At 37.1% G+C, this 23,238-nt stretch overlaps 4 protein-coding genes across 5 annotated transcripts; 3 read left to right on the top strand and 1 right to left on the bottom strand.

The window, feature by feature from the left end:
* The first annotated feature begins 576 nt into the window (after positions 1-576).
* On the top strand, positions 577-2,755 carry LOC115995878 (glycosyltransferase BC10-like). The gene is made up of 2 exons (XM_031235024.1): positions 577-1,125; positions 2,114-2,755. Exons 1-2 carry the CDS (start codon positions 577-579, stop codon positions 2,753-2,755), a joined length of 1,191 nt encoding a protein of 396 aa, XP_031090884.1.
* Positions 2,756-5,955: 3,200 nt separating this feature from the next.
* Positions 5,956-8,588, top strand: LOC115996515 (LEAF RUST 10 DISEASE-RESISTANCE LOCUS RECEPTOR-LIKE PROTEIN KINASE-like 2.4). The gene is made up of 3 exons (XM_031235772.1): positions 5,956-6,802; positions 7,269-7,298; positions 7,380-8,588. Exons 1-3 carry the CDS (start codon positions 6,025-6,027, stop codon positions 8,501-8,503), a joined length of 1,932 nt encoding a protein of 643 aa, XP_031091632.1. The 5' UTR covers positions 5,956-6,024; the 3' UTR covers positions 8,504-8,588.
* Positions 8,589-11,263: 2,675 nt separating this feature from the next.
* On the top strand, positions 11,264-17,139 carry LOC115996514 (kinesin-like protein NACK1). 2 transcript variants are annotated; one of them, XM_031235771.1, is made up of 16 exons: positions 11,264-11,348; positions 11,799-12,221; positions 12,311-12,400; positions 12,487-12,587; positions 12,946-13,062; positions 13,152-13,233; positions 13,326-13,393; positions 13,483-13,542; positions 13,632-13,756; positions 13,891-14,089; positions 14,205-14,315; positions 14,403-14,492; positions 14,611-15,564; positions 15,671-15,993; positions 16,104-16,432; positions 17,008-17,139. In XM_031235771.1, exons 2-15 carry the CDS (start codon positions 11,945-11,947, stop codon positions 16,426-16,428), a joined length of 2,922 nt encoding a protein of 973 aa, XP_031091631.1. In that variant the 5' UTR covers positions 11,264-11,348; positions 11,799-11,944; the 3' UTR covers positions 16,429-16,432; positions 17,008-17,139. The 2 variants fall into 2 exon arrangements, with proteins under 2 accessions (XP_031091631.1, XP_031091630.1); XM_031235770.1 differs by lacking the exon at positions 17,008-17,139 and adding an exon at positions 16,507-16,958.
* A 19-nt stretch (positions 17,140-17,158) lies between these two features.
* LOC115996516 (L-Ala-D/L-amino acid epimerase-like) lies at positions 17,159-20,619 on the bottom strand. The gene is made up of 7 exons (XM_031235773.1): positions 20,099-20,619; positions 19,361-19,471; positions 18,929-19,145; positions 18,480-18,813; positions 18,109-18,170; positions 17,926-17,989; positions 17,159-17,398 (listed from the first exon to the last, which is right to left on the bottom strand). Coding segments are annotated over exons 1-7 (1,260 nt in total). The 5' UTR covers positions 20,570-20,619; the 3' UTR covers positions 17,159-17,397.
* Positions 20,620-23,238: the final 2,619 nt, after the last annotated feature.

The following is a 23,238-nucleotide window of genomic DNA, read 5'->3' as shown; positions in this document are numbered from 1 at the left end:
TCCTTCACCTTCTTCCTAAATCTTTCTGCAACCCTCTTCTCCCTTCTGATCAAATTCACACTTCAACCACTCTTCCATTCATGAACATTCCCATAAATCCTTCAATTCTTCTTCTTCTTCTTCATCTTCCCTTTTTCCTCACTTTTCAATAAATTCTTGAATCTGTATACATATATAAATTCTTAACCTTTTTATTTCTCCTTTTCTTCGTACACATATATGTAATATATACATATACATTGACAATATAGATTAGATTGATAACCATTTTAGGACAAAAAAATCATATACATGCAAATATATGTGTATATATATATTCTTGTTGTGATCTTTTGTAATAATCTTATTTTCTTCAAGAAGGGCAGAGATCAAAGCTTCTTATTGATTGATTAATTAGAATTAAGAATCTTTAATCTATATTATGTTATCAAAGTTTTGAGTCTAAGATCGACAATAATGAAGAATGAGAGAAACCCATTAATCTCATCATCAACAAATAAGTTCATAACTTCCCAAAGGCATCTCCACACCCTAATTCTGTATTTCCTGTTCTTTGGGTCGGGTTTAGTGATCGGAATGTCTCTAAATTTCTACCTGAAAATATTCCCTCCCTTCAACTTACAACTCAAGCTTTTTTCCGTCCACCCGCCGCCGCTGCGAAAATTCAAAGGCGGCGGCGCCGCCGCCGCCGAGCCGCTCTCGGTCCTGCCGGATCTGACGAAGCCGACCGCGCTGCTGCTGCTGTCGCCGCCGCCTCCGCCGCCGCCGGCGGAGAAACGGGCGGCGGCAGCGGCGGAGTACAGGCTGAAGGTCCCGGAAAAGGGCGGGAAGGCGAGCCTGAAGGAGTTCATAAAGCCGCCGCCGTGTATGCATAGCATGAGCGACGAGGAGCTGCTGTGGAGAGCGTCGATGGTTCCGAAGGTGGAGAATGTGCCGTTCAGACATCCTCGGAAAATCGCGTTCATGTTCTTGGCGAGAGGGAGCTTGCCCCTGGCGCCGCTTTGGGAGAAGTTCTTCAAGGGGCATGAAGGGCTTTATTCCATTTATATTCATTCTCAGCCTTCCTTTAGCGGTATTGCCCTTGAAGAAGGTCCCATCTTTCAAGGAAGAAGAATACCAAGTAAGGTATGTATGTACCTCACCTCATTCATTTTTAATCATCTCTTATCTTAACTTATAATCATATAAAATGGAAGTGTATATATACTTGAAGAATTGTATAATTACACTTTTGTCCCTAAGTTAAAAAGGTAATTGTAGAATCCGTCACTAATTAATGGTCGTGCTCACTTTTTGCCATTAAGTTATCACTGGGGCGTTACATTTTTCGTCCTTTTTATTAACCTTTTGTTCCTAAACTATACTAATATTGCAAATTTCATCTCTAATATTATGTTAGTAAATGAATGAAAAGTGTAATGCCAATAATAGCATAATAGCATAAATAATAGCAAATTTACCAAAAAAATAATAGCATAAGAACGAAAAATGAGCATGATCAACAATTATCGTCAGATCTTACAATTATCGTATAACTTAGGGACGAAAAGTGAGTAGGATCAACAATTAGCATCAAATCCTACCATTATCATATAACTTAGGTACAAAATTGCAAAATTTTCCTTTAAATTATAACAAAACAACACATTTTTATTCCAATTATATCGTCCCTCTTTTTAGTCTCACAATTTTTTGCAAAGCATTATTTTTTTAATCTTTATTTTCAATTGTCTACAAATTGGGATTCTTAACCAACTTTAACAAATTAAAACTCAATGAGGAAAAAACTTGACAACCCAAAAAGCTAGGCCCTAAAAAAATTGATAGACGAAAAGTGATAATAGCTAGAATAATTGAAAGATGTTGTACGAGCAGCTCAATTAGTTTCTCTGTAATATATATAGATTGTAGGCAAGAATAATGGAAGGATATCAAATAATGTTATTTTCTTATCCCCTTTATATGAAATTGAGGGTATAGTAGCATGCATGGTTGATGAGAAGCATAACAATTATGGGGATGCAATTGTTACATAGAAAAAGCTACATAGAATATTGGAAAAATATATATATATATATATGATGATATTGGTCAATGCAAATGTTGTATGCAGAAGGTGGTATGGGGGGAGTTCAACATGATCGAGGCGGAGCGGCGGCTACTAGCCAACGCCTTGCTGGATTTCTCCAACAAACGCTTCGTTCTCCTCTCCGAGGCCTGCATCCCTTTGTTCAACTTCTCCACAGTCTACCACTACCTAATGCAGTCCTCCAAGACCTACATCGAGGCCTACGACCTCCCGGGCCCTGTGGGGCGGGGCCGTTACAACAAGCTCATGGAACCCGACATCACCCTCGAGCAGTGGCTGAAGGGGTCCCAGTGGTTCGAGGTGGACCGCCACTTAGCCGTCGAGCTCATCTCCGACACCAAATACTACGCCTTGTTCAAAGACTACTGCCAGCCCGCGTGTTACTCCGACGAGCATTATTTCCCCACCTTCGTCACCATGAAGTTCTGGGAGAAGAATTCCAACCGGACGTTGACCTGGGTTGACTGGTCAAAGGGGGGCCCGCACCCCTCCACGTATGATAACACCGACATTACTGCGGATTTCTTGAACAACATGCGGAATGGGACCCGCTGCCAGTACAATGAGATGTCCACCGACATTTGCTACTTGTTTGCTAGGAAGTTTTTGCCCACTGCTTTGGATAGGCTGTTGAGAGTAGCACCTAAAGTGATGATGTTCGATTAGAATCTATCGTAGATGATCACTTATTGTTTTATTTTTGGTTTTTAAAATAGTTTTTTTTGTTCAAAAAAATGTTTTTCCATGCTATTTTTTGAGCAAAATATAAAATATACATTGTATTTCTTCACTGCATGCATGTGCGCAGTAGATCAGATCAGCTTCTCTTTTGCTTAAACAATTGCTTTCAGTTACCTCAGCTTGGAGGGGCAGAATTAATATATATGTTGAATTGAAACTGATTATATATAAGCGCATGAATATAGGAAAATAATTTTTTTTGGGTTTTATTATGTAGGAATTGAATAAGTTGATAAAATTAATTTATAAAAAAAAATATAAATACCGGGCCCGGCCAAACGGAGAAGACAATAAAGATCCAACCTACTGAGGGTGTTAGGGATTACTCGTTTTGTGATTTGCTCTTTATAAGTGAGAGAGAGTCTCTATGCTATACAATTCAACTTTTATCTAAAAAAAGTATTGTACATATACTAGTGTAAATCCACTTCCCAAATCAATGTGGGACAAAAGTTTTTTCAAAAGCCTTTCTACCTTCATTTTTCAACTCAAATGGGTCTATACTTTGATAATCAATTTCTCATTCACCCATTATCTATTTTGAGTGTACAATATATCAATTTCTTCTTCTCACTACAAATAACCTGAATATACTTTGACCCAACCCAAACCAGAAGTGGATCTCACACATATTTGTATCACAAAATAGCTAGCCAATTAAAATGCTTTTTTTTTGCTAAAAATTTTCAACAATCTCCCACGTGAATGAAAATTTATTTTTGATACATGAAAAAAATGACATGATTGTGCTCAACGGTCGATCCCTGCATAAGATATCTAGGCGTTATCCTTTGAACCTTCCCTTGTGAAGATATATTTACTCTACTGGCTATATGGTAGAACAAGGTTTAATGCATAAATGGAGGAGGAATGTTGAAAATTTATATACTAAATAATTATTTTTAAGTGTTCATATATGACTATTGAAAGCTTAAATAATATTTTCGTATTGTGGAATTGTATATATTACTTTAAGCTTAGTGGGGATTTTGTTATCCTTTATGTAAAAAAAAAAAAAAAGTTTATTCTTTGGTTGTAATTAGAGAAGAGTTCTAGATCGATTTTATTGGTTTGACTAAAGAGACTAAGAATCTCTTCTGATTTCTCTTTGTTAGTTGCCTAAGAAAGATTTTGATAGACCATAGAATATGATACTAATTTATTATATCTATTTAATTATATAATAAATGCTTTATGATTTGTTATGTAGATGATTTTCGTGATTAATTTAAATTATTACTATCATTATAGGAATAATGAAATTATTGCTATCATTATGGAATAATGAGAAGGGAAGTTATAGAACTTCTTGTAACCTCATTCTTTACGTACTCTTGGTTATTAAGAGGACATATGAGGGGACGTCTATTACAAAGTATATGAAGACAAAGGAGAAAACATCGTTAAAAGAACGAAGACAAAGGAGAAGATACATGCTGCAAAGTATTTGAGAGAATTTTACATGCAAAAGTTTCAAGTTACACTTACACTAGGGTGAATTTCTTAGAGAAGTAACATATGAAATTTGATATATTATTATATCTCAAAAGTTTTAGTTTGATCATCCTAATTGAATAGTAAGTGAAATAAAATAATTATTGGATAATGTGTTTTGCATGGTTAAAGATCGTGATCAAGTGTTCTCTTATTTTTTTTGAGTCTTAGGTTTGTTATAAGAGACCTAAGTTCCTAAACGTGTTTGACAAAATGCACCACTAGTATTGAGTTACCATGAGATGGGAGTCCAAGGCAAGCTGACTAGTGTCGGAAAAATTAGTTAAAATTAATGACATATTAAGTGGTCATTTTGAGACAATATTTTGAGTGAGATCACCTTCTACTTTAAGTCAGGTTAAAGTAGATTCAAGTACTTTTAAGTCAGATGTTTTTTTTTTTTTTTGAAAACCAATAAGTCAGATGTTTAATTTAATATGTTTGGTTTTCTTCTATTCCCAGTTGTATTTCTCATTTGGTTTAATAAAGTTTCGATGTTCCTTTTCAAAAAAAAAAAAAAGATAATTGATGAATAAGAAATTTATTTTTAAAGTATATTCATTGAGTTGAAGGATGGAGTTTGAAATGACTTTTAAGTAGTATTTGTTTCACATTAAAAACAAATATAATATTTATTTATAATTTTTTTTAAAAATGAGGATTGCAATGACTCTGTTACGAATTGATGACCTCTCATTTAGAATAATCACTTTGTGTCACTAGGTCATAAATCATTGTCTTAATATTTATTTATATTAATATAAATACAATTTCATTTTTTAAAGAATTTAAATATGTGGCTCTTTGGCATGATTCCGTAAAGCTCACGCAAGCACCCCCGTCGGGGCCCGGGGGACGATTTTTCCAGGTCTTAGCTGTGCATAGTTGAATTCTACACTGATTGATGCAAGGGTGGTCCACGGAGTGGATTTTGACTTTGACTGATAAACTAGGAGTAAATACAGAGCAATTGCTTAAAGGCAAAATCACACTTTTTAATTATAGATTTGTAAGACTTTTTCGCTTTGAATTATTTATGTATTTATATTAATCTTTTCTAAGTAATTATTTTTTCCTATTATATATTAAATGGACATCTTTACCTTTAAAATAAATATTTTATTTATTTTTCTTTTCTAACAAATTATTATGTTGGAATGACCACGGCTTTGTTCAAACCAAATCAAACACTGTAGTAACCAAATCCAAAGGTTCCAGTTATAATTTAGAAGTAGAACCGGGTTTCAGTTTATTAAAATCACGAACTAGAATTGTCAAAGAACTTTGATATGAGTGGATCCTTTAATGCCAAAGAAGCTGAAGCTATTAGCATGAGAGAGGCGGCTAGAGGCTCTCAGTTGGTTGAAAGATACTGGAATGGGTAATGCACTAACGTGGATATGAAAACGGACTCTCAATTTCTGTTTAATGTCTTTTTCTTGTCTTTCCTTTCATTCTGCTTTTGGTTTACTTGTGGATGATATTAAAGAATTGACATCTATCATTAATAATGTAGAATTTTGTTTTATTAGGCGATCTGCCAATTGTGCGCCCACAATATTGCTGGGAAAGCTTTTTCTGTGTCGGGGGAGTGGTTTGATGATTTAATGAATTAAGCTTTTTCCCCAAAGTCAAAGTAATGCTCCTCTCGCTCTATAATAAGAAAGATTGATTGTTTTGATGAATTACACTAGGAGAATATGTCTTTGCATTTACTGCATTCTTCAAAGCTAACGTTTTACTTCTATGTTGCCCTTGTTCTTGTGTTCTTGACTATTATTACCCCATGCTGTTGCAGTGGATCTGGAGATGCCCAGTTGGGGAATTGCAGTGGCTTGTACAGCTGCGGAGGCCTGCAGAACATAGGGTATCCATTCTGTGATGGGGACGGACCTTGCGCCTGTGGTGGCGCTTTCTCTCTTTTCTGTGAATCTAACAAGTATACATTGATGGAATGGGGGTATCGAATTTTGGGCATTGAGGTGCCCTTACAAAAGATGACTGTTGTGCGCAACGATCTCTGGGACAACATATGTCCTAAACAAGGCTATGTCCCTTCTAACAGGACAACGAATGACCGGTTTACCTATGCTGACACGGTTAGAGAGCTCAACATATTCTACGGTTGTAGCTCTCGAGTCGAATCACAAGTGCAAGTTCATAGCAATTTGACATGTTCTATTCCGGGCGTCAATGAAAGTAGAGTTGTTTTTACAGATTCTTTTATACAGGATGTGAGAGGATGTGAGGTTAGTATACGAGTTCCTGTTCATTCTAGAGCCTATGATGAGCTCTGGGATGGGAAAATATCAGTGCAGGAGGCAGTGAAACAGGGATTTGATGTTCAATTCAGTTATCCTATGGGAGCTTGTACAGCCTGCGAGAACTCAGGTGGAAGATGCGGATCAGATAATGAAGGTCAATTGATCTGCCATTGTAGAGAGGGGTCTTATCCTGCAGTGTGTCCTACAAATAATGGTATGTGACCTTCAGTTCATATTCTATTTTAATTCCGCGAGCATCAGTAAAATGACAGTTTTGATCCACATGTATAACTACTGCTATCAATTTTCACTATTATTATTTTTGTGTTGAAATTGATCACTTCAGTCACCCCTTCAGATAAAACATGTCAGATTGTGTAATTTGTATGGACTCCCATCCAAAATATGTTAAGGTCTTTGGACTCCAATATTATATATGAATGGACAAAAATATCCTTACAAATTACACATTCTAGCATGTTTTAGTCGGAGGAGTGACCGGCGTGATTAATTTTGGTACGAAAGCAATAGTCATCGATAAAAATTGGTAGTAATTAAACATTTAGACCAAAATTGTCATTTTGCTAGCTAATACTCGTATGATCAAAATTGGTATTTGCTCTGTTTTAATTTGTTCCAAGTTTTTGTCATAAATGATTTATTTAATTCAAATCAATCAGGGCAAAGATATGGAATGAAGCTGGCTTTAGGTATGTATGTGAAATCTTGTTTTCAACTAGGTAATAATCAATCTTGTCTTTTTCTCATATGAGGGGGCATTTGTGTTGCAGGTATTGCAGCATCTGCAATAGCAGTCTTTGCTACTGTAATTTCCTACTATGTATATAGGTTGCGTGAAAAAAGAGAAATAAAGGAACAAAAAGATTTGGAGGCCCTCATTAGCCCATATGGATCTTTGGCCCCCAAGAGATACAAATTTTCAGAAATAAAGAAAATGACACAATCATTCAAGGATAAACTCGGTCAAGGAGGATATGGAGGTGTTTACAAAGGAAAATTGCCCGGTAATGATCGCCCTGTTGCAGTCAAGATTCTAAATTTTTACGATGGAGGAGATGGTGAAGAATTTATCAACGAGGTTGCAAGTATTAGTCAAACATCCCATGTTAATGTTGTTACTCTTTTGGGGTTCTGCCTTGATGGTAATAAAAGGGCACTTGTTTACGAGTTCATGGTAAATGGATCTCTTGAAAAATACATATATGGTGAAAGTCGTTTGAGTTGGGAACAATTCTACCAAATTGCATTAGGGACTGCTCGAGGTCTAGAGTATTTGCATTGCAGGTGCAACACTCAAATCCTTCACTTCGACATAAAGCCTCACAACATTCTACTCGATGACAGCTTCAATCCCAAGATATCTGACTTCGGCTTGGCAAAGTTGTGCACCAAGAAAAAGAGCAACATATCAATGGTAGGGACTCGAGGAACAATTGGCTACATTGCACCTGAAGTTTTCAGCCGATGCTATGGGGGTGTCTCGTACAAGTCTGATGTCTACAGCTATGGAATGATGATTCTAGAAATGGTTGGAGGAAGAAAGAAACCGTCATGTGGCGAAGCAAAGCACTCGAGCGAGGTATATTTTGCCCGGTGGGCATATCAACGCCTTCTTCTCGATGAAGATCTTAAGTTGCAAGAGGTTACAAGCCAAGAAGAAGAAGAAACTGCAAAGAAGATGACATTAATAGGTCTTTGGTGCATACAAACAGATCCATCACAGAGACCATCAATGAGCAAAGTTATAGAAATGTTAGAAGGCAGCTTAGAGGATCTGGAAATTCCACCCAAACCTTTCATGTGTTCTCCTTTGGGGTCAAGAAATGATACTGAAACATTGGCACTACCTTTGTCTCCAGTGCATGAATCTTCTGCATCTTCCTCATCATTTTGATCTTATAGTATTCAAAAGAATATAATGTTTCATATTGTAATTTGTGGTCAATGCAAGCACTTCTATTTGGAAACAATAAATGAGTTTACAAAAATTTAGACTTTTTAAAGTCAAAGATCTAAAAAATTAAGAATTTTAGACCATTTTAGAAAGGCTAAAGTGCCATCGGGCACCATGAACTATAAGTGATTCTTCATGCCGCAGCCTAATCTTTTATAGGTGCTTCTTCATGCCGCAGCCTAATCTTTTATAGGTGCTATTTCGATGTACAAATCATAAATTTTTTTTCACCTGAACTTTTTAGCAGGTTTCTCTGTTGCCTTGCTGACATGACACAGTAATGCCGTGGACTTTTTTTAAAGTCAATTCCCCATGCAATCTTGATAAATGTCATCCCCTCCGTCCACCTCACATGCTGGCTAGCATAGAAAGGCTTCGCCTGTCACCTTCATCAACACCCATTCCGTGCACTACCGCCTCACCAAGAGCAACCGCCAGCATGTTCTCGAGTATCCGCAAGCGTAGCCTCGACACCCGCTACGTTACCATCTCTGACGACCTCTGCAAATTTCGGCGACCCATGGTTTAATCTGCCCTGTCGGCAACCCCCGAAATTTTAGGCAGATTCGGCGACATGTGTAGCTTCAGATTCCCTCGGCGACCCCTGAAATTTGCAGAACAAGCAGATCCACTGGAATCTGCCCAGGACCATTGACCAAGCATATTATCTGAAGCTACTTGGTCGTCTACAAATTTTGGGCAGATTCGGCGACATGTGTAAGGAAATATTACAATATTGCAACCAGAGGAAGTAGCTTCAGATGATTGCTTGGCTCAAGGGAATCTGCCCAGGACCATTTACCTCTTCCTTTCTTGCACAGCTCGAGGGAATCTGCCCAGAAGTTTTGTGCCTTTCATTCACTCCATTATTAACAGCAGCTGTAGATCCTTTCATTGTTGTGGTGTTCGATGCATACTCGTCCATGGAGAGGCGACCTTTGAATATAATGTAAGCAAGGAATGACTTAACAGCATTGCAGTGAGGATAAATAATAATGCTTCATTACTTATAGTGCTAGTTCCCAGATTCTCCAAGTTAAATGATATGAACCTGCTCCGTGGACAAGTGATAATCATGGGAACCAGCCGAGGTCCTTACCTAATGTTAAGGAGATAAAGATATAACTGAAAGATAAAGGAGCTCCTGCATCTGCATGGGATTATGATGTGAGAAGCAACTCTTTTGAAACACTGTTTTCGGATCATGCCATGTTCTATTTGACAGTAACCTCGTTAATGTCATTCCTTTTGGATAAGCTTGAACAATAGCAAATGGTTATGAAAAAAAAAAAAAAACTTTACATGAAACTTCGATTTTGGCATTTGGACAGACGACAACCTTAGCTTTAAGGTTGATCTGAGGGATCACTTGCCCGAAAAAGTTTGCATTGGCTTCTCAGCAGCAACAGGAAGTCTCTTTGAGAAACACACTATCACCGGGGGCGGCTACTGGCAGTACTGTTATAAGTGCATACATTTATGGGCAGTGTAGGAAGAGACAATCAAAGAATGTGATTACTCGCTCTTGGTAAGAACGTACTCCGCCAAAGCTGGTGCTCAGGTTGTCAAAGCGACACAAGAACCAACCTTAGAATGTTGTGCTAAGGCGTGCCGCTAGATAATTTGCAGGCGAAGGATTTGATGTCATAAATTCAAGAAACGGAAACGGAGACTGTGTGCCGCTAAGTAATTTACAACTCATTCCAAGACGCAAGAAACATAGATTTTGTGCAGTGCGATCAATTATTGGCACTTCTGTACTGTCGTAGTAATGAGTTTGTGGTGAAAGAAACTTCTAAGTAACCAAACACTATAACGAAATCTGTGATAGTCTGAACCGTTTTAGGGCCGGAGATACTTCCTTACTCCGGCAAGGTTTGGTTCTTAACCGTTTTAGGGCTGAACTGTTGTGCTCTGTTTTCTGGTCATCTTCATCGGTGATGAACTGTGATTTCTGGCCATCATCTGTAGCAAGAACACTGACTGCACCCAAGTTGCAAGAATTTCTTATGGAATTTGTAAACTTGTAATTCATTTTCGTTGGATGTTTTACCGTGCGAAGAAGCAGAATGAAGGAGAGGGGGCCCTTGAACTCGGGAGGAAAGTGAAACTCTAGAGAGAAAAAAACAAAATGCCATGTCATACTTGTCAATAACAAAACACCTCCACATCAACGCATTATTACCTGCAACTTGAATGAAACCTGCTAAAAAGTCTAGGCGGAAAAAAAGTTATGGTTTGTACATCAAAATAACACTTATGAAAGGTTAGGGTACGGCATGAACAATCGCTTATAATTCATGGTGCCGGATGACACTTTAGCCTTTTAAAAAATATCAAAAAATTAAAATTCAATACTCTCTGATAAAAAAAAAGTACGGAGTAATTATTGTGATAAAATTTAACTTTTTATTTTTTTTCGAGAGAAACTAACATTTATAATGATAAAAATTTATACGGTAATTTATAGTATCATATCATAAAAATATCACATTCCTAAGGTGGCACATGCCGTTAGATCCTAAGCATCACTTGACACTTGCCAGTTGTTAAACAGTTAGACTAGGGGAGGCGATATTTTCCCGAAACGTGTCCATGAACCCGAGAAATTAACCCGAACGACCCACGAGAAAAAGAACTAGCCGTTGGGGACTCGAAATTCAAAATCTCAATTCTCACTGTCATGCATTAGAAACCCTCCTTTACTTATCCTCTTTCCATATTTCGATCCCTTCTCTCTCCAATCTCATCTCTAAGTTAGAGCCGATACGCTTTCGCTTCTCAGGTGCATTTTCGATTATCCGAATATATTTTTGTTAAGTTTTCCTTGTCAATTTCAGGCGAAAATTTTATGTTCTGTGAGGTTTCCTTTTGAAAATTTCCTTATTTATAAGTATGTTTCGCGTATTGGATTTCTCGTGTATTTGGATTCGTGGAATTTGAGTTTAAGTGATAGATGATTAATGTTTTAGGGAAGTTGTTATGGTAAGCAGGGAGTGGATGAAATTACCAGATCGGAACTATTCGTTGAAATTAGAAGGTTTTGATCTTGAAATTTGAAAATGTTTAATGCGGAAAGTGTTTGCAAGAGAAGTTCAATGAATTTTATCCGTAAATACTATACTAATTTGGTGACATTTTAATTTTAATGACGATTTTCGTAATTTGAAATAGAACTTTAGGGAATCTGTTTTCTCATTTTGCGTGTGACGATGCTATTGATCCATTTCTGCAGAGTTCACACAAACTATTGTAGAAAAGGCAGTTATAAGCGTTACTTTCAGCCTCTCTTGGAGAGGTCTCAGCCCAGCCCCCCTATCTGTGGAAACAGTGAAATCAACTCAAAGTTGCAGTTGATTGTGAAGTGCTGGTTTAGTCAAGATGACGATTAAAGTTCCAGGGACGCCGGCCTCAAGGATAGAAAGGACACCGGCAAGCACGCCGGCCTCAAAGATAGAAAGGACACCGGCAAGCACTCCGGGTGGGCTGAGATCTAAGGAAGACAAAATCATGGTTACGGTACGGTTGAGGCCATTGAACAAAAAGGAGCAGTCAGCTAAGGACAATGTAGCTTGGGAATGTATTGATGAACACTCGATTGTGTATAAACCAACGCCCCATGAACGTTCACCTCAGCCAACCTCATTTTTTACTTTTGGTAATGAAATTGTTAAGTCATATCCACTTGTCTACTGTCTGTTATTCGGATTGCAAAGAAACTAAGTTGATAATGTTGATCTCTTTCAGATAAGGTTTTTGGTCCAAATTCCTTAACTGAAACAGTATATGAGGAAGGGGTAAAGACCGTGGCTTTGTCTGCTTTAATGGGGATCAATGGTAAAATTTTATTCATATTGCCATGGTGTAGTCATAGATTTGGGAAAAAAATATTTGTTTATATCAAATTTTTTTATTGATTGCAGCAACTATTTTTGCTTATGGACAAACTAGCAGTGGGAAGACATACACAATGAGAGGAATTACAGAGAAAGCTGTCAATGACATCTACACACACATAATGAATGTAAGCTTCTTCTTTCTTTCTTTAAAAAAAAAAAAAAAAACTAATTGGTAATTGTCAGCAACTTAGGGTGGCTCAATATGGAAAAGATTGTTAGTAATTCTCCAGTTAAATGACATGAGCATAAACTTAATCTTAGATCCAGTTTGTACAGTGGTTTGGCTTTGTATCATTTCAAGAAGATGAATTCCAGGAGACAGGGGTCACTTGTATGATTGATTTTTAAATAAAAGATTCTCTGTTTTTTTTTTTTTGGATTTTAATTTGTTATCCTCTTTACTACTTGCTTATCTTGTTTCCAGTGTGCTGTCAATTATTAAGGGGTTTGGTGTAATTTATAGTGTTTTTTGCATTACTACAGACTCCAGAAAGAGAATTTAGAATAAGAATATCTGGACTAGAAATCTACAATGAAAACGTCAGGGACCTATTGAATTCAGACTCTGGCCGCAATCTCAAACTTCTTGATGATCCAGAGGTAAATTAAAGTTGCATGCATTGGTATTTCATTTCAGAACCATTGATTTATATATATGGCTTATTATATTAACTGGTATTTAAATGTAGAAAGGGACTGTGGTTGAAAAATTGGTTGAAGAAACAGCAAGCAGTGATCAACATCTGAGGCAGTTAATTAGTGTTTGTGACGGTAAGCTTTTACTTAACAATTTGCATTCTGCTAGCATACAATTGTATTTATGCCCTTCAGTTTTTACAAGCCTATTATTTTTTATGCTGCAGCTCAAAGACAAGTGGGTGAAACTGCTCTTAATGATACTAGCTCAAGGTCTCACCAGATAATACGACTAGTGAGTTCCCTGAATGCAATCTATACTTCCAGGTCAAGTATTGCTAATAATAAATCTTTTAACCGATTAACTTATCTTTTGTAATGCAGACAATAGAAAGTACCCTTCGTGAGAGTTCAGATTGTGTGAGGTCTTTTGTAGCAAGTTTGGTAAGTGAAATTTTCCTTTTCGCTTTCATAGATTAAAAATGTTTGAATAACAGTCACTTGATGGTTAATTATCTGTGCTAATGTTGCAGAACTTCGTAGATTTAGCCGGAAGTGAAAGAGCATCACAGACAAATGCAGATGGCGTCAGGCTTCGGGAAGGATGCCATATTAACCTTAGCTTGATGACTCTAACAACTGTTATAAGAAAACTTAGGTTATTCACCAATACTATATACACTAAGTTTCTCCTGATCAGATTTATGTGCCATAAGCAGTTTCTTCATGTCATTTTGTGCAGCACAATCGAAAGGTTTGGTGATTCATTTTTTTATTGTTCTATCTATGCAGTGTGGGCAAAAGAAGTGGCCATATACCCTACCGAGATTCAAAACTTACACGCATTTTGCAGCATTCACTAGGTGGAAATGCCCGTACTGCTATCATTTGCACTTTGAGTCCTGCTTCTAGTCATGTTGAGCAATCCCGCAATACTCTCTTCTTTGCCACTCGTGCAAAAGAAGTTACAAACAATGCTCAAGTGAACATGGTATTTATATGTTTTCCAGGCAATAGATGAATAAGTGTTCTTGCAATCTTTTTGTTTTTATTTTATATATGCTTACTAAACCATGCTTTTCTTGTATCAATTAAATGTCTTTCAGGTTGTTTCCGACAAACAGCTTGTTAAGCATTTGCAGAAGGAGGTTGCTAGACTTGAAGCAGAGCTGCGCACACCAGATGTTTCATATGACAAAGATTTAAAGATCCAGCAGGTGGCTATTAAGTGATAATATTGTACATTTTGAGATTGAACAGCTGATAGCCATTTACTAATTTGATCTCGGTTGTGGCTCTCTTAGATGGAGATGGAAATTGAAGAACTGAAGCGTCAAAGAGACATTGCACAGTCACAGGCGGATGAATTACGCCATAAACTTCAGGAGGAACAGGTTTGTCCCAGCTCCCCAGTCTCTCAGTGTGTGTGTGTGTGCAAACTTGTGCATCATGTCTATATCTATTAGAAAGCAGTGTTTTATTTATTCACTTTAATGTTGAGTTCAAATTTAGGATTTAAAGCCATCCGACTCGACTGGTCCAGTTGCAAAGAAGTGTCTCTCTTTCTCTGCCGTATCATCTCCAAACCTTGAGCAGAAGGAACCTGTTCGTTGTCAAACAATGAGAAACACAATGGGGAGGCAGTCAATGAGGCAATCACTAGCTGCTCCTTTCACACTTATGCATGAAATTAGAAAGCTAGAACACCTTCAGGAACAGCTTGGAGATGAAGCAAATCGAGCACTGGAAGTACTGCAGAAGGAGGTTGCATTTCATAGACTAGGCAACCAAGATGCTGCAGAAACTATAGCAAAGCTGCAAGCAGAGATCAGGGATATGTGTTCTGTCCGGGCAGCTCCCAAACAAGTTGAAGTTGGAAATGAAGTTGCTGTCAACAAGAGTGTCAGTGCAAACCTCAAGGAAGAGATAGCAAGACTTCATTCTCAGGGTAGCACAATTGCTAATATTGAGGAGAAGCTGGAAAATGTTCAGAAGTCATTAGACAAACTAGTAATGTCTCTCCCAAGTACCAATGATCCTCAGTCAAACAATGATGTAAACTCAAAGTCTAAGTATCCATCAAAAAAGAAAAAACTGCTACCATTAGCATCTAGCAACAGCATTAACAAGGAAAACCTCATCAGATATCCATGTTCTCCTCTATCAGCTACTACCCAAGTACTGGATCCTGAGATTGAAAATAGAGATCCAGAATTTGATGATACTGTCTCCACAGACACTCTGCCAGTCTCTGAAAAGGAAACTCCGACAAAAAGTGAAGGAAGAGAGGTCACATCAAAAGAAGGCACTCCTTATCGACGTTCTAGTTCTGTCAACATGAGAAAAATGCAGAAGATGTTCCAAGATGCAGCAGAAGAGAATATCAGAAGCATTAGAGCATATGTCACAGAGCTTAAAGAACGTGTTGCCAAGCTGCAGTATCAGAAGCAACTCCTTGTATGCCAGGTAATTCAATGATCTTCTCTAAGCTCCACAGTTAACTACAAACTTCAATTTATTGTGCTGGCAAGGTATCGGAATGTTGAGCCATTACTGTCATCCACGTTTTCAGGTGCTTGAGCTCGAAGCAAATGAAGCAGCTGGATACACTTTGGAGAATGAAGAGAACATTCCTGAGATACAAGAGTCCCCAGCTTCATGGCATATAACCTTTAGGGAGCAAATGCAACAGATTATTGACTTGTGGGATGTTTGCTTTGTCTCAATTATACATAGGTCACAGTTTTATCTGTTATTTAAGGGAGACTCTGCTGATCAGATATACATTGAAGTTGAAATAAGGCGCTTGACATGGTTACAACAGCACCTGGCAGAGCTTGGAAATGCAAGCCCCGCTCAGTTAGGAAATGAGCCTACTGTTTCTTTATCGTCAAGGTTTGTTTCTTCTTGCTCTCTCCCAGTTGAAGACCATATTTCCCTCTACATGTGTGAATGCAACTAATACAGCTAGAATTTAACATCCATACCCTTTGTTGTTAATTCAGTATTAAAGCACTGAGGAGGGAAAAGGAATTTCTTGCAAAAAGGTTGACCCGTTTAACACCCGAGGAAAGAGATGCACTGTACATTAAATGGGAAGTTCCATTGGAGGGAAAAAATAGGAGGCTGAACTTCATTAACAAGCTCTGGACAAAGCCAGATGATCCAAGGCATGTACAAGAGAGTGCTGAGATAGTAGCAAAGCTTGTTGGTTTCTGTGAGAGTGGGAATATGTCAAGGGAGATGTTTGAGCTCAATTTTGTTATTCCAAATGATAAGCGGTCCTGGTTTATAGGATGGGACCAAATTGCAGATCTTCTTCATCTATGAGAAGGTACTATTCTTCAAGTAAATTGCATCTTTACAAGTTTATTCCATTCATTTATTTATTTGTTTATTTTGGTGCAGCATGTACAAAAATGTTTGGAGTCTCCCAATTTTGGAGTCTCTTGGGGGTGGGTTGTGTTCCAGCCCCCTATTCTATATGTTGTGAGTAGTTTACACTTGTATAACTGGAATTTGAGGCACAATGTTATGCTCATTGTCATTCTGTTGAATAATAAATGATCTTTATCAAATTCATTTTTAAAATTTTGGCAATATAATCCATAGCCCTGGTGCGATTCTGTGCTGCAAGGGCTACTATGCATATTGAAAGATATATTGACCTGATTTAAATAAGAAAAATGCACACACTCTGACAGTAGAATATGAACTCAGAAAATTTCGTTGTTAAAACTCTTGTTCCCAACATGTTATAACTCTTGGTATGCTTCACAAATGCACACTATTATCCATGTGTGCAATTGTGTTATGCACATATGGACTGTTTGCAGTTGTATGCTCTCACATGGCAAAGTTCTGATCTTTCTAGGAAAGTGTTTAACTTAGAAGAGTAATTTTATTCAGAAACCCTAATTTTATTGAAGAAGCAAATCGAGCACTGGAAGTACTGCAGGAGGTTGTATTCCATACTCCATAGACAAGGTAACCAGGATGCTGCAGAAACTACAGCAAAGTTGCAAGCAGAGACCAGAGAGATGTGTGCTGGCAATGCATGTGAATGCAAGTAATACAGCTACAATTTAGACAAGCTCTATACTGAACAACATCATTTGGGAAGCAGAATCATATCTAGTTATATAGCTTCTCATATCATACAGTGAATAAATATTTTACAAGATGAGGAGATAGGTCCCTACTCCCTAGTTCACATCTTAAAAGTATTGTTAAGGAGGGAACACCATTAGTTGCGGTGACCAGAAGAGAGTGAGCGAGCGAGCGCCACTGCTCCACTTATCTGCAGATCATTGCAATTTTGGCACTCATTAGTTTTGTGGTTGAAGTACAAACTACAACAATTGTAAGCGGAATATAGACATTCGCAATATGCTTCCTCAGGGGCGGGCGGATTCAAGAATAGCGTAGGCAGCAAAAATCTAGACGAACAATGTCTTGTGTATTTAGATGTCTGTGTTGTGTCCTATGGGAGAAATCTACCCTTGCCCCTCCACCCAAAGATGGCCCCTCAAGCGCTTAGCACTTACGCCAAAAGCTATAGCTAGTAGCAAAGGCATAACTTTATTTCCCTATTCCATCCTGCATTTTCGAGACGCTGGGTGTTGGACTTGGCCCTTTACTGGCCAACGCCCAACAATCTCCCAGCCACCGGGTGCTAGACTTGGCCTTTACCTGCCTCCGCCAAACAACTCTAGAGGAAACTAGATATTTAACACGTCTTGCTTAAACACTGATGGATAGAAAAGATTGAGAGCATTTATCGCTAAGAAAAGTACACAAGACTACAAGAGGCATAAAAACCATTACCATGCAATGTGAAGGAAGCTGCCATGGCCTCTCACATTTGAGAACTTGTAAACAGGCCAATGAACTGGTCATACAAGAGTTAAGAATCATCAGAACGGATAAATTAAGTTAATATGTGCGGTGGTATATCCACAGCACAGCTCTATTTTGTAAACAGGCTTAGAAAATTAGATCGAGGAGTACCTTCACAACATCCAACTACTGGATCCTCGGCCAGCAAAAGGGGTGAGTATAAGTTGATGAATCTGCAAAGAGATCAGGCAGATTAAACTAAATGCTCTTTATCCCAACCCAAAATGTGCCAAAATGCAAAGATGAAGGCCCTGTTTGGTAAATGGCTGGTAGCTGATTGGGTTAAAAGGTATGATTAGCTGATAGCTGTTTGGTATAATTTATTTTTATCAAAAAGCTAATTGAAAAGTCCATTATGGAAAGGTGCAATGCTGAAAATCGTTGTGAAGAGGCATGGAACAGAGACTCAAAGATATAATTACTGAACAATTATGGTATACACAGACTCTCAGCTAATGTGAAAAATAACATAAAAAGCTTACTTGAAACACCCTAGACCAGCAGCTAGATGTGCAGCAAAGCCCGTGGCCAGCCTACTTTCAACCATACTACTAATCATCAATTTCAACCCGGAAGTCCTAGCCAACTCAATGATTTCAAGAGCCCCAACTACTCCAACTTTAGCGAGTTTAATGTTAATTACATCAGCCAGATTTTCTTCAGCTATTTTTCTAACATCTGCCAAACTCCGACAGCTTTCATCAGCAGCAACAGGCACCCCGTAATTTTCTTTTGCAAAGCGACTCACACGACCAAGGCCTTCCCAATCATCTCTGTGAACGGGTTGTTCAAAGAGGATAGGAGTCACACCCGTTTCTGGAAGCATAACAGAGTCAGTTTCCAATTCCAGCAAAAGACACGAGATAGAAAGATAGAAAGATGCTTGCAACTATTCTCATCTTTCCTTCCGACACTAATTGAGGGCATTTACCGTGCAGTGTTTCAAGTACTTGGATAGCTTCTTTCGAGGAGTAACCTCCATTAGCATCTAAGATAAACATACAATCTGGATAGGCTGCATGTATGGCTCGTATCACTTCTATATCCGCTTTCAAATTCTTGCCCACCTTAAGCTTTAGGATCTTGAATCCTTGTTTGCGATACTTCCGAGCTAGTTCTGCCGCTTGAGCAGGCAATACTATTGGTATCTGAAAACCGAACTAAGTAATGTCAACTTCCAGGGGAAGGTATTGGCCCTCCGCCTTTCCTATCATTCTTCTTTTAGTAAGTCAATATCTTTTCAGGGATTTGGCTACATGGTTTCTAGTTGTGGATTGTTATATTAGTTCTTGAAATATCTATAATAGCCAACAATATATTGAAAAGGTTGATTTAAGCAGAAGAAGAAAGAAGGAAACCAAACCGTTATATCTGTGGTAATTGTGTTGGAAGTTCCTCCAAATAGTCTCCAGAGAGGTATTCCAATGCTGTTTGCGAGCGCATCAATCAGCGCCATCTCCACTCCTGCTCTGACCTTCAATTAAAACCTGAGTTAATACCCGACTATAATAGTTTTTCTGGATTTAGTCCTAAACCTCTTTTTCTGCTTATTTAGATCCTCTGTAAGTCTGTAACTATAACTTGGTAATTTCCCTTTATTAATATCCAATTTAGTCTTGGACTATAGTGGTTTTACCTAAATTAGTCTTCACACCTTCTTTCCATGGCTTGGAACCACAAAACCATCAGGTTTTTACATCCAACTCGCCATTTGAGAAACTGGTTTTAACATCTGAGACTATGGTGGTTAATACTCAATTTAGTCCTGAACTAAATGGTTTTTCTGGATTTAGTCCTTGATTCTAACCATCGAAGTCAATGATCCAATTAAGCATAATCGACAAAATCCACTATAGTCGAGACTAAATTTGGTATTAACTCATTAAAAATTCAACCAAGTTAGGAAATTGGCAGAAAATTCATAAATCCAGTAACAGGGTATACAGTTGATTTTAGCCTACTCCAATCCAGTTCATTTCAACATGGTATAACTTATAATAAGATCAAGTGACATAATAAAAGAGTGAAACCATTGTAAGATTTCATAATTCAATCGAAAAAAAAAACATTAAAAATGAAACCTTTGTACAAGAAAACTCACAGAAGCAAATTGATGACCAGGAAGAATGCTATGAACATCTCGCAACACGGCTTCCATAGTCTTCCCAGGGCTCTCTCTCAAGAACTCACAAGCCCCAGCAGCCATAGCCAGAGCACTGGGCTGATCCTCGGCCGTGACGGAGGGGAAAACAGGAGCCTCCCCCCACCCAACACACCCATTGCTGAGCTCAACCTTAATGGCCACATTCTCCACCTTATCAAGCCTCGACGAAGAAATGGCGAAAGGGGCAAGAAGAGGCACATTCAGTGGCCTCACCTCAGCTCTCTGGACTTCCACTGTGAATATCTCCATCATATTCTTGAACCCAAAGCTGGTGGTGGTGGGCTTCACCTCCGGCGGCGCCGCCGGCGCCATGCAAGCTGTGACGACGGGAATCTTGAGAGATGATGAGGGTTTGGAGTGGTGGGTGTGGAGAGGGAGAGAGTGAAGAGAAAGGGCAAGTGGAGCCATTGTGTTGGAGAATAGAGAATGATTATTGGGGTTTGGTAATGGAGACGAGAGATGTGAAGAATAGCCATTGCTACTTGCTACAATATGATTTTCTCCTCTCTTTTTTTTTTTTTTTTTCTTTTTTTGTACTGGTGGATGTTGACATTTTATTGAAACATGTGGAGTATTTATTTATATTTATATTTCACAAATTTTATTTTGGAATAACACTTGAATAAGTCGCTGAATTACATGCTAAAAATGTAATTTGGTCATTTAATATTTTTTTTTAAAAAAACCATTGCATTTAGGTTATTGAGTAATTTAAAAGTATACAAGAATAAACTTATTTTTTGATCCTTTGACTAATTGTACATTTGTACATGTATCAAATTTGGTCCTTAAGTATTACGGAGTAATATTTCAAATTAGATGCATGACTATGTAACTTGTATCACATCTGGTCTTTGACTATTAATATTTTCAAATTAGGTGCATGACATTGTAATTTGTATCACATTTAGTCCTACCATTAAATTTACTGACTAACTATTGCTTGAATTTCAACGAGAAAAATAATTGTTCATGCAATTATTTGGCCGAAAATATTCTTTTAATTATAGCATGCCTATGTTTGGCAAACATAACTGAAAAGGTAGCTGAAAGCTGAACATTTATAAGCTAGAAGTTGAAAACTAAAAAGATATTAAGGTAGCTAATATATGCTCAAAAGTGTTTGGTAAAATTAACTTATTGATAAGCTGATAAATGTAAAAAAAAAAAAACATTTTTATAAAATTTAAATAGTTTTAAATTTAAATAGGTTTGTTTACATATTTAAATTTAACATTTTGAAATGAAACTAATAGAGAGATTGTATATATATTTTATCGGAGGATCAATGGGTTTATGAACGGACAATTGGAATTGGAACTTTAAGGAGTTGCTGGGCAGTGAAGAATTGTGGGAGAGGATGAATAAAAATATAGGATAAGAGAAAAATGCCAAAAGAATTTTAATTGAGAATGGTAAAGGATGTCATTTATTTAAAATAATAAGAATAAAGATATAAAAAAAAAAGTTAGGAAACTACTAGCTTATTTTTGGAACGCTAACTAAGGTAGCATTTCAAAATAAACTATTATTTTAAGCTATTAGCTTTTTTTGGAATAATACTAAACAGAGCTTATAGCTTATTAGTAGCTTAAAATAAGATTTGCAAAACAGAGCCCATATTATTTTTTTCATTGAAATTTCAGCAATAGTTGACTGAAAACTTGGCCAAAAATTGGACGACACAATCAAATGTGATACAAATTACATAGTTATGCACCTAATTTGAAAATATTAATAATCAAGGACCAAATGTGGTACAAATTACATAGTTATGCATCTAATTTGAAAATATTAATAGTCAAATATCAAATTTGATACATGTACAATAGTTCAATGACCAAAAATGAAAATTTTTAATTATACAATTAAACCAAAATTGATATGTTCCTTCTGTTACTGTTGATGTGGAGGTCACTCTATTAAAAATTATTTTTTAAAATTTATTTTAATAATTTTAAATAAAATAAAATTAAAAAAAATAACAAAAACAAAAAACCCTAATTGTTCCCTCGTCTTTGTCTCCCGGCGGGAGACAAAGAAATGGTCTTTGTCTCTAGCCTAGATAAAAATAGTTTTCATCGTCTACCGCCAGAGACGAAGATAAGGATGAGCAGAGTTTTTTGTGTTTTGTTTTTTTTTTTAATTTTATTTTATTAAAAATAATATTTTTTTAGTGGGGTGACTACATGTCACTGTTAACCAGAAAAAAATGTCAATTTAATTTAATTGCATGATTTTTCCTTTTCAAGAAGTCAATTGTAGTTTTTTTAATTAGATGGCCTAATTGTATTTTTTCATGTTTTCCGATGACCTATTTGAGCATTATTTCTTTTATTTTTAGTACTCGACTATTGTAACATTATAACATTTTGTTTAACTCTTTTAACTTTACATTATTAAATTCTTAAATTGACTCTTATTTGTTTGTCACAATTAGTTTCTCTTTTAAATTTTTCATTTCATTGTTTAATAAAAACGACTAACATGTAATTTTATTATTCAATTTAAAAAGTTCACAAGAGAGAAATTACACATTAGGATGCAAGGCTTGAATAATTAACCCTTAAATTTTTACCTGCGATATATACCCTCAACTCTTCAAAAAAAAAAAGTTACATTTTAGTCCCTTCATTCATTACTATAATTTAAATTATTTTCAGGTATTTTGAGCACAAATCATTACTTTATGATGTGTTGTCACCCATTTTGTAAGTCAAGCATGCTTAGCCACGAAATTCATTGGTTATCTAATTGTCATATACTTCTTAAAACTAATTAGTGATAAGTAGGTAGATATTAACCATTTAACCACATCCCTCCATGTCAAATCACAACTCCAAGTCTCGAATTGGGCAGAGGTTGAACTTGGTTGACCTAGCTGACACCCATCAACAACCCCCCCCCCCCCCCGCAACACCTAACCCGCATCATGCCTGACTCGATCGTTAGCTTTCGCGTCCATTAATACCCCTCCTAGGACCAGTGGACACTAACTATTTAACCACATTCCTCCATGGTAATCCACGGTGTCACTCGAGCAATGACGGAACTTGGCCGACGCCTAATAATTCTCC

This window comes from Ipomoea triloba, chromosome 11 (assembly GCF_003576645.1).
Source record: "Ipomoea triloba cultivar NCNSP0323 chromosome 11, ASM357664v1".
In the NCBI taxonomy this organism is placed as follows: Eukaryota; Viridiplantae; Streptophyta; class Magnoliopsida; order Solanales; family Convolvulaceae; genus Ipomoea; species Ipomoea triloba.
This window is presented reverse-complemented; position numbering and strand designations above follow the sequence as displayed.

Excerpts from the sequence above, each read along its gene's own strand:
- LOC115995878 (XM_031235024.1), top strand. The coding sequence starts at position 577 with ATGTCTCTAAATTTCTACCTGAAAATATTCCCTCCCTTCAACTTACAA. Across the intron at positions 1,126-2,113 it reads GAAGAAGAATACCAAGTAAG|AAGGTGGTATGGGGGGAGTT; the intron begins GTATGTATGTAC and ends TGTTGTATGCAG.
- LOC115996515 (XM_031235772.1), top strand. The coding sequence starts at position 6,025 with ATGTCTTTGCATTTACTGCATTCTTCAAAGCTAACGTTTTACTTCTAT. Across the intron at positions 6,803-7,268 it reads AGTGTGTCCTACAAATAATG|GGCAAAGATATGGAATGAAG; the intron begins GTATGTGACCTT and ends CAAATCAATCAG. Across the intron at positions 7,299-7,379 it reads TGGAATGAAGCTGGCTTTAG|GTATTGCAGCATCTGCAATA; the intron begins GTATGTATGTGA and ends TTTGTGTTGCAG.
- LOC115996514 (XM_031235771.1), top strand. The coding sequence starts at position 11,945 with ATGACGATTAAAGTTCCAGGGACGCCGGCCTCAAGGATAGAAAGGACA. Across the intron at positions 12,222-12,310 it reads AACCTCATTTTTTACTTTTG|ATAAGGTTTTTGGTCCAAAT; the intron begins GTAATGAAATTG and ends GATCTCTTTCAG. Across the intron at positions 14,493-14,610 it reads ATAAACTTCAGGAGGAACAG|GATTTAAAGCCATCCGACTC; the intron begins GTTTGTCCCAGC and ends GTTCAAATTTAG.
- LOC115996516 (XM_031235773.1), bottom strand. The coding sequence starts at position 20,569 with ATGGCTCCACTTGCCCTTTCTCTTCACTCTCTCCCTCTCCACACCCAC. Across the intron at positions 18,171-18,479 it reads GCTGGTCTAGGGTGTTTCAA|ATTCATCAACTTATACTCAC; the intron begins GTAAGCTTTTTA and ends ATCTCTTTGCAG. Across the intron at positions 17,990-18,108 it reads AGTAGTTGGATGTTGTGAAG|TTCATTGGCCTGTTTACAAG; the intron begins GTACTCCTCGAT and ends TTGTATGACCAG.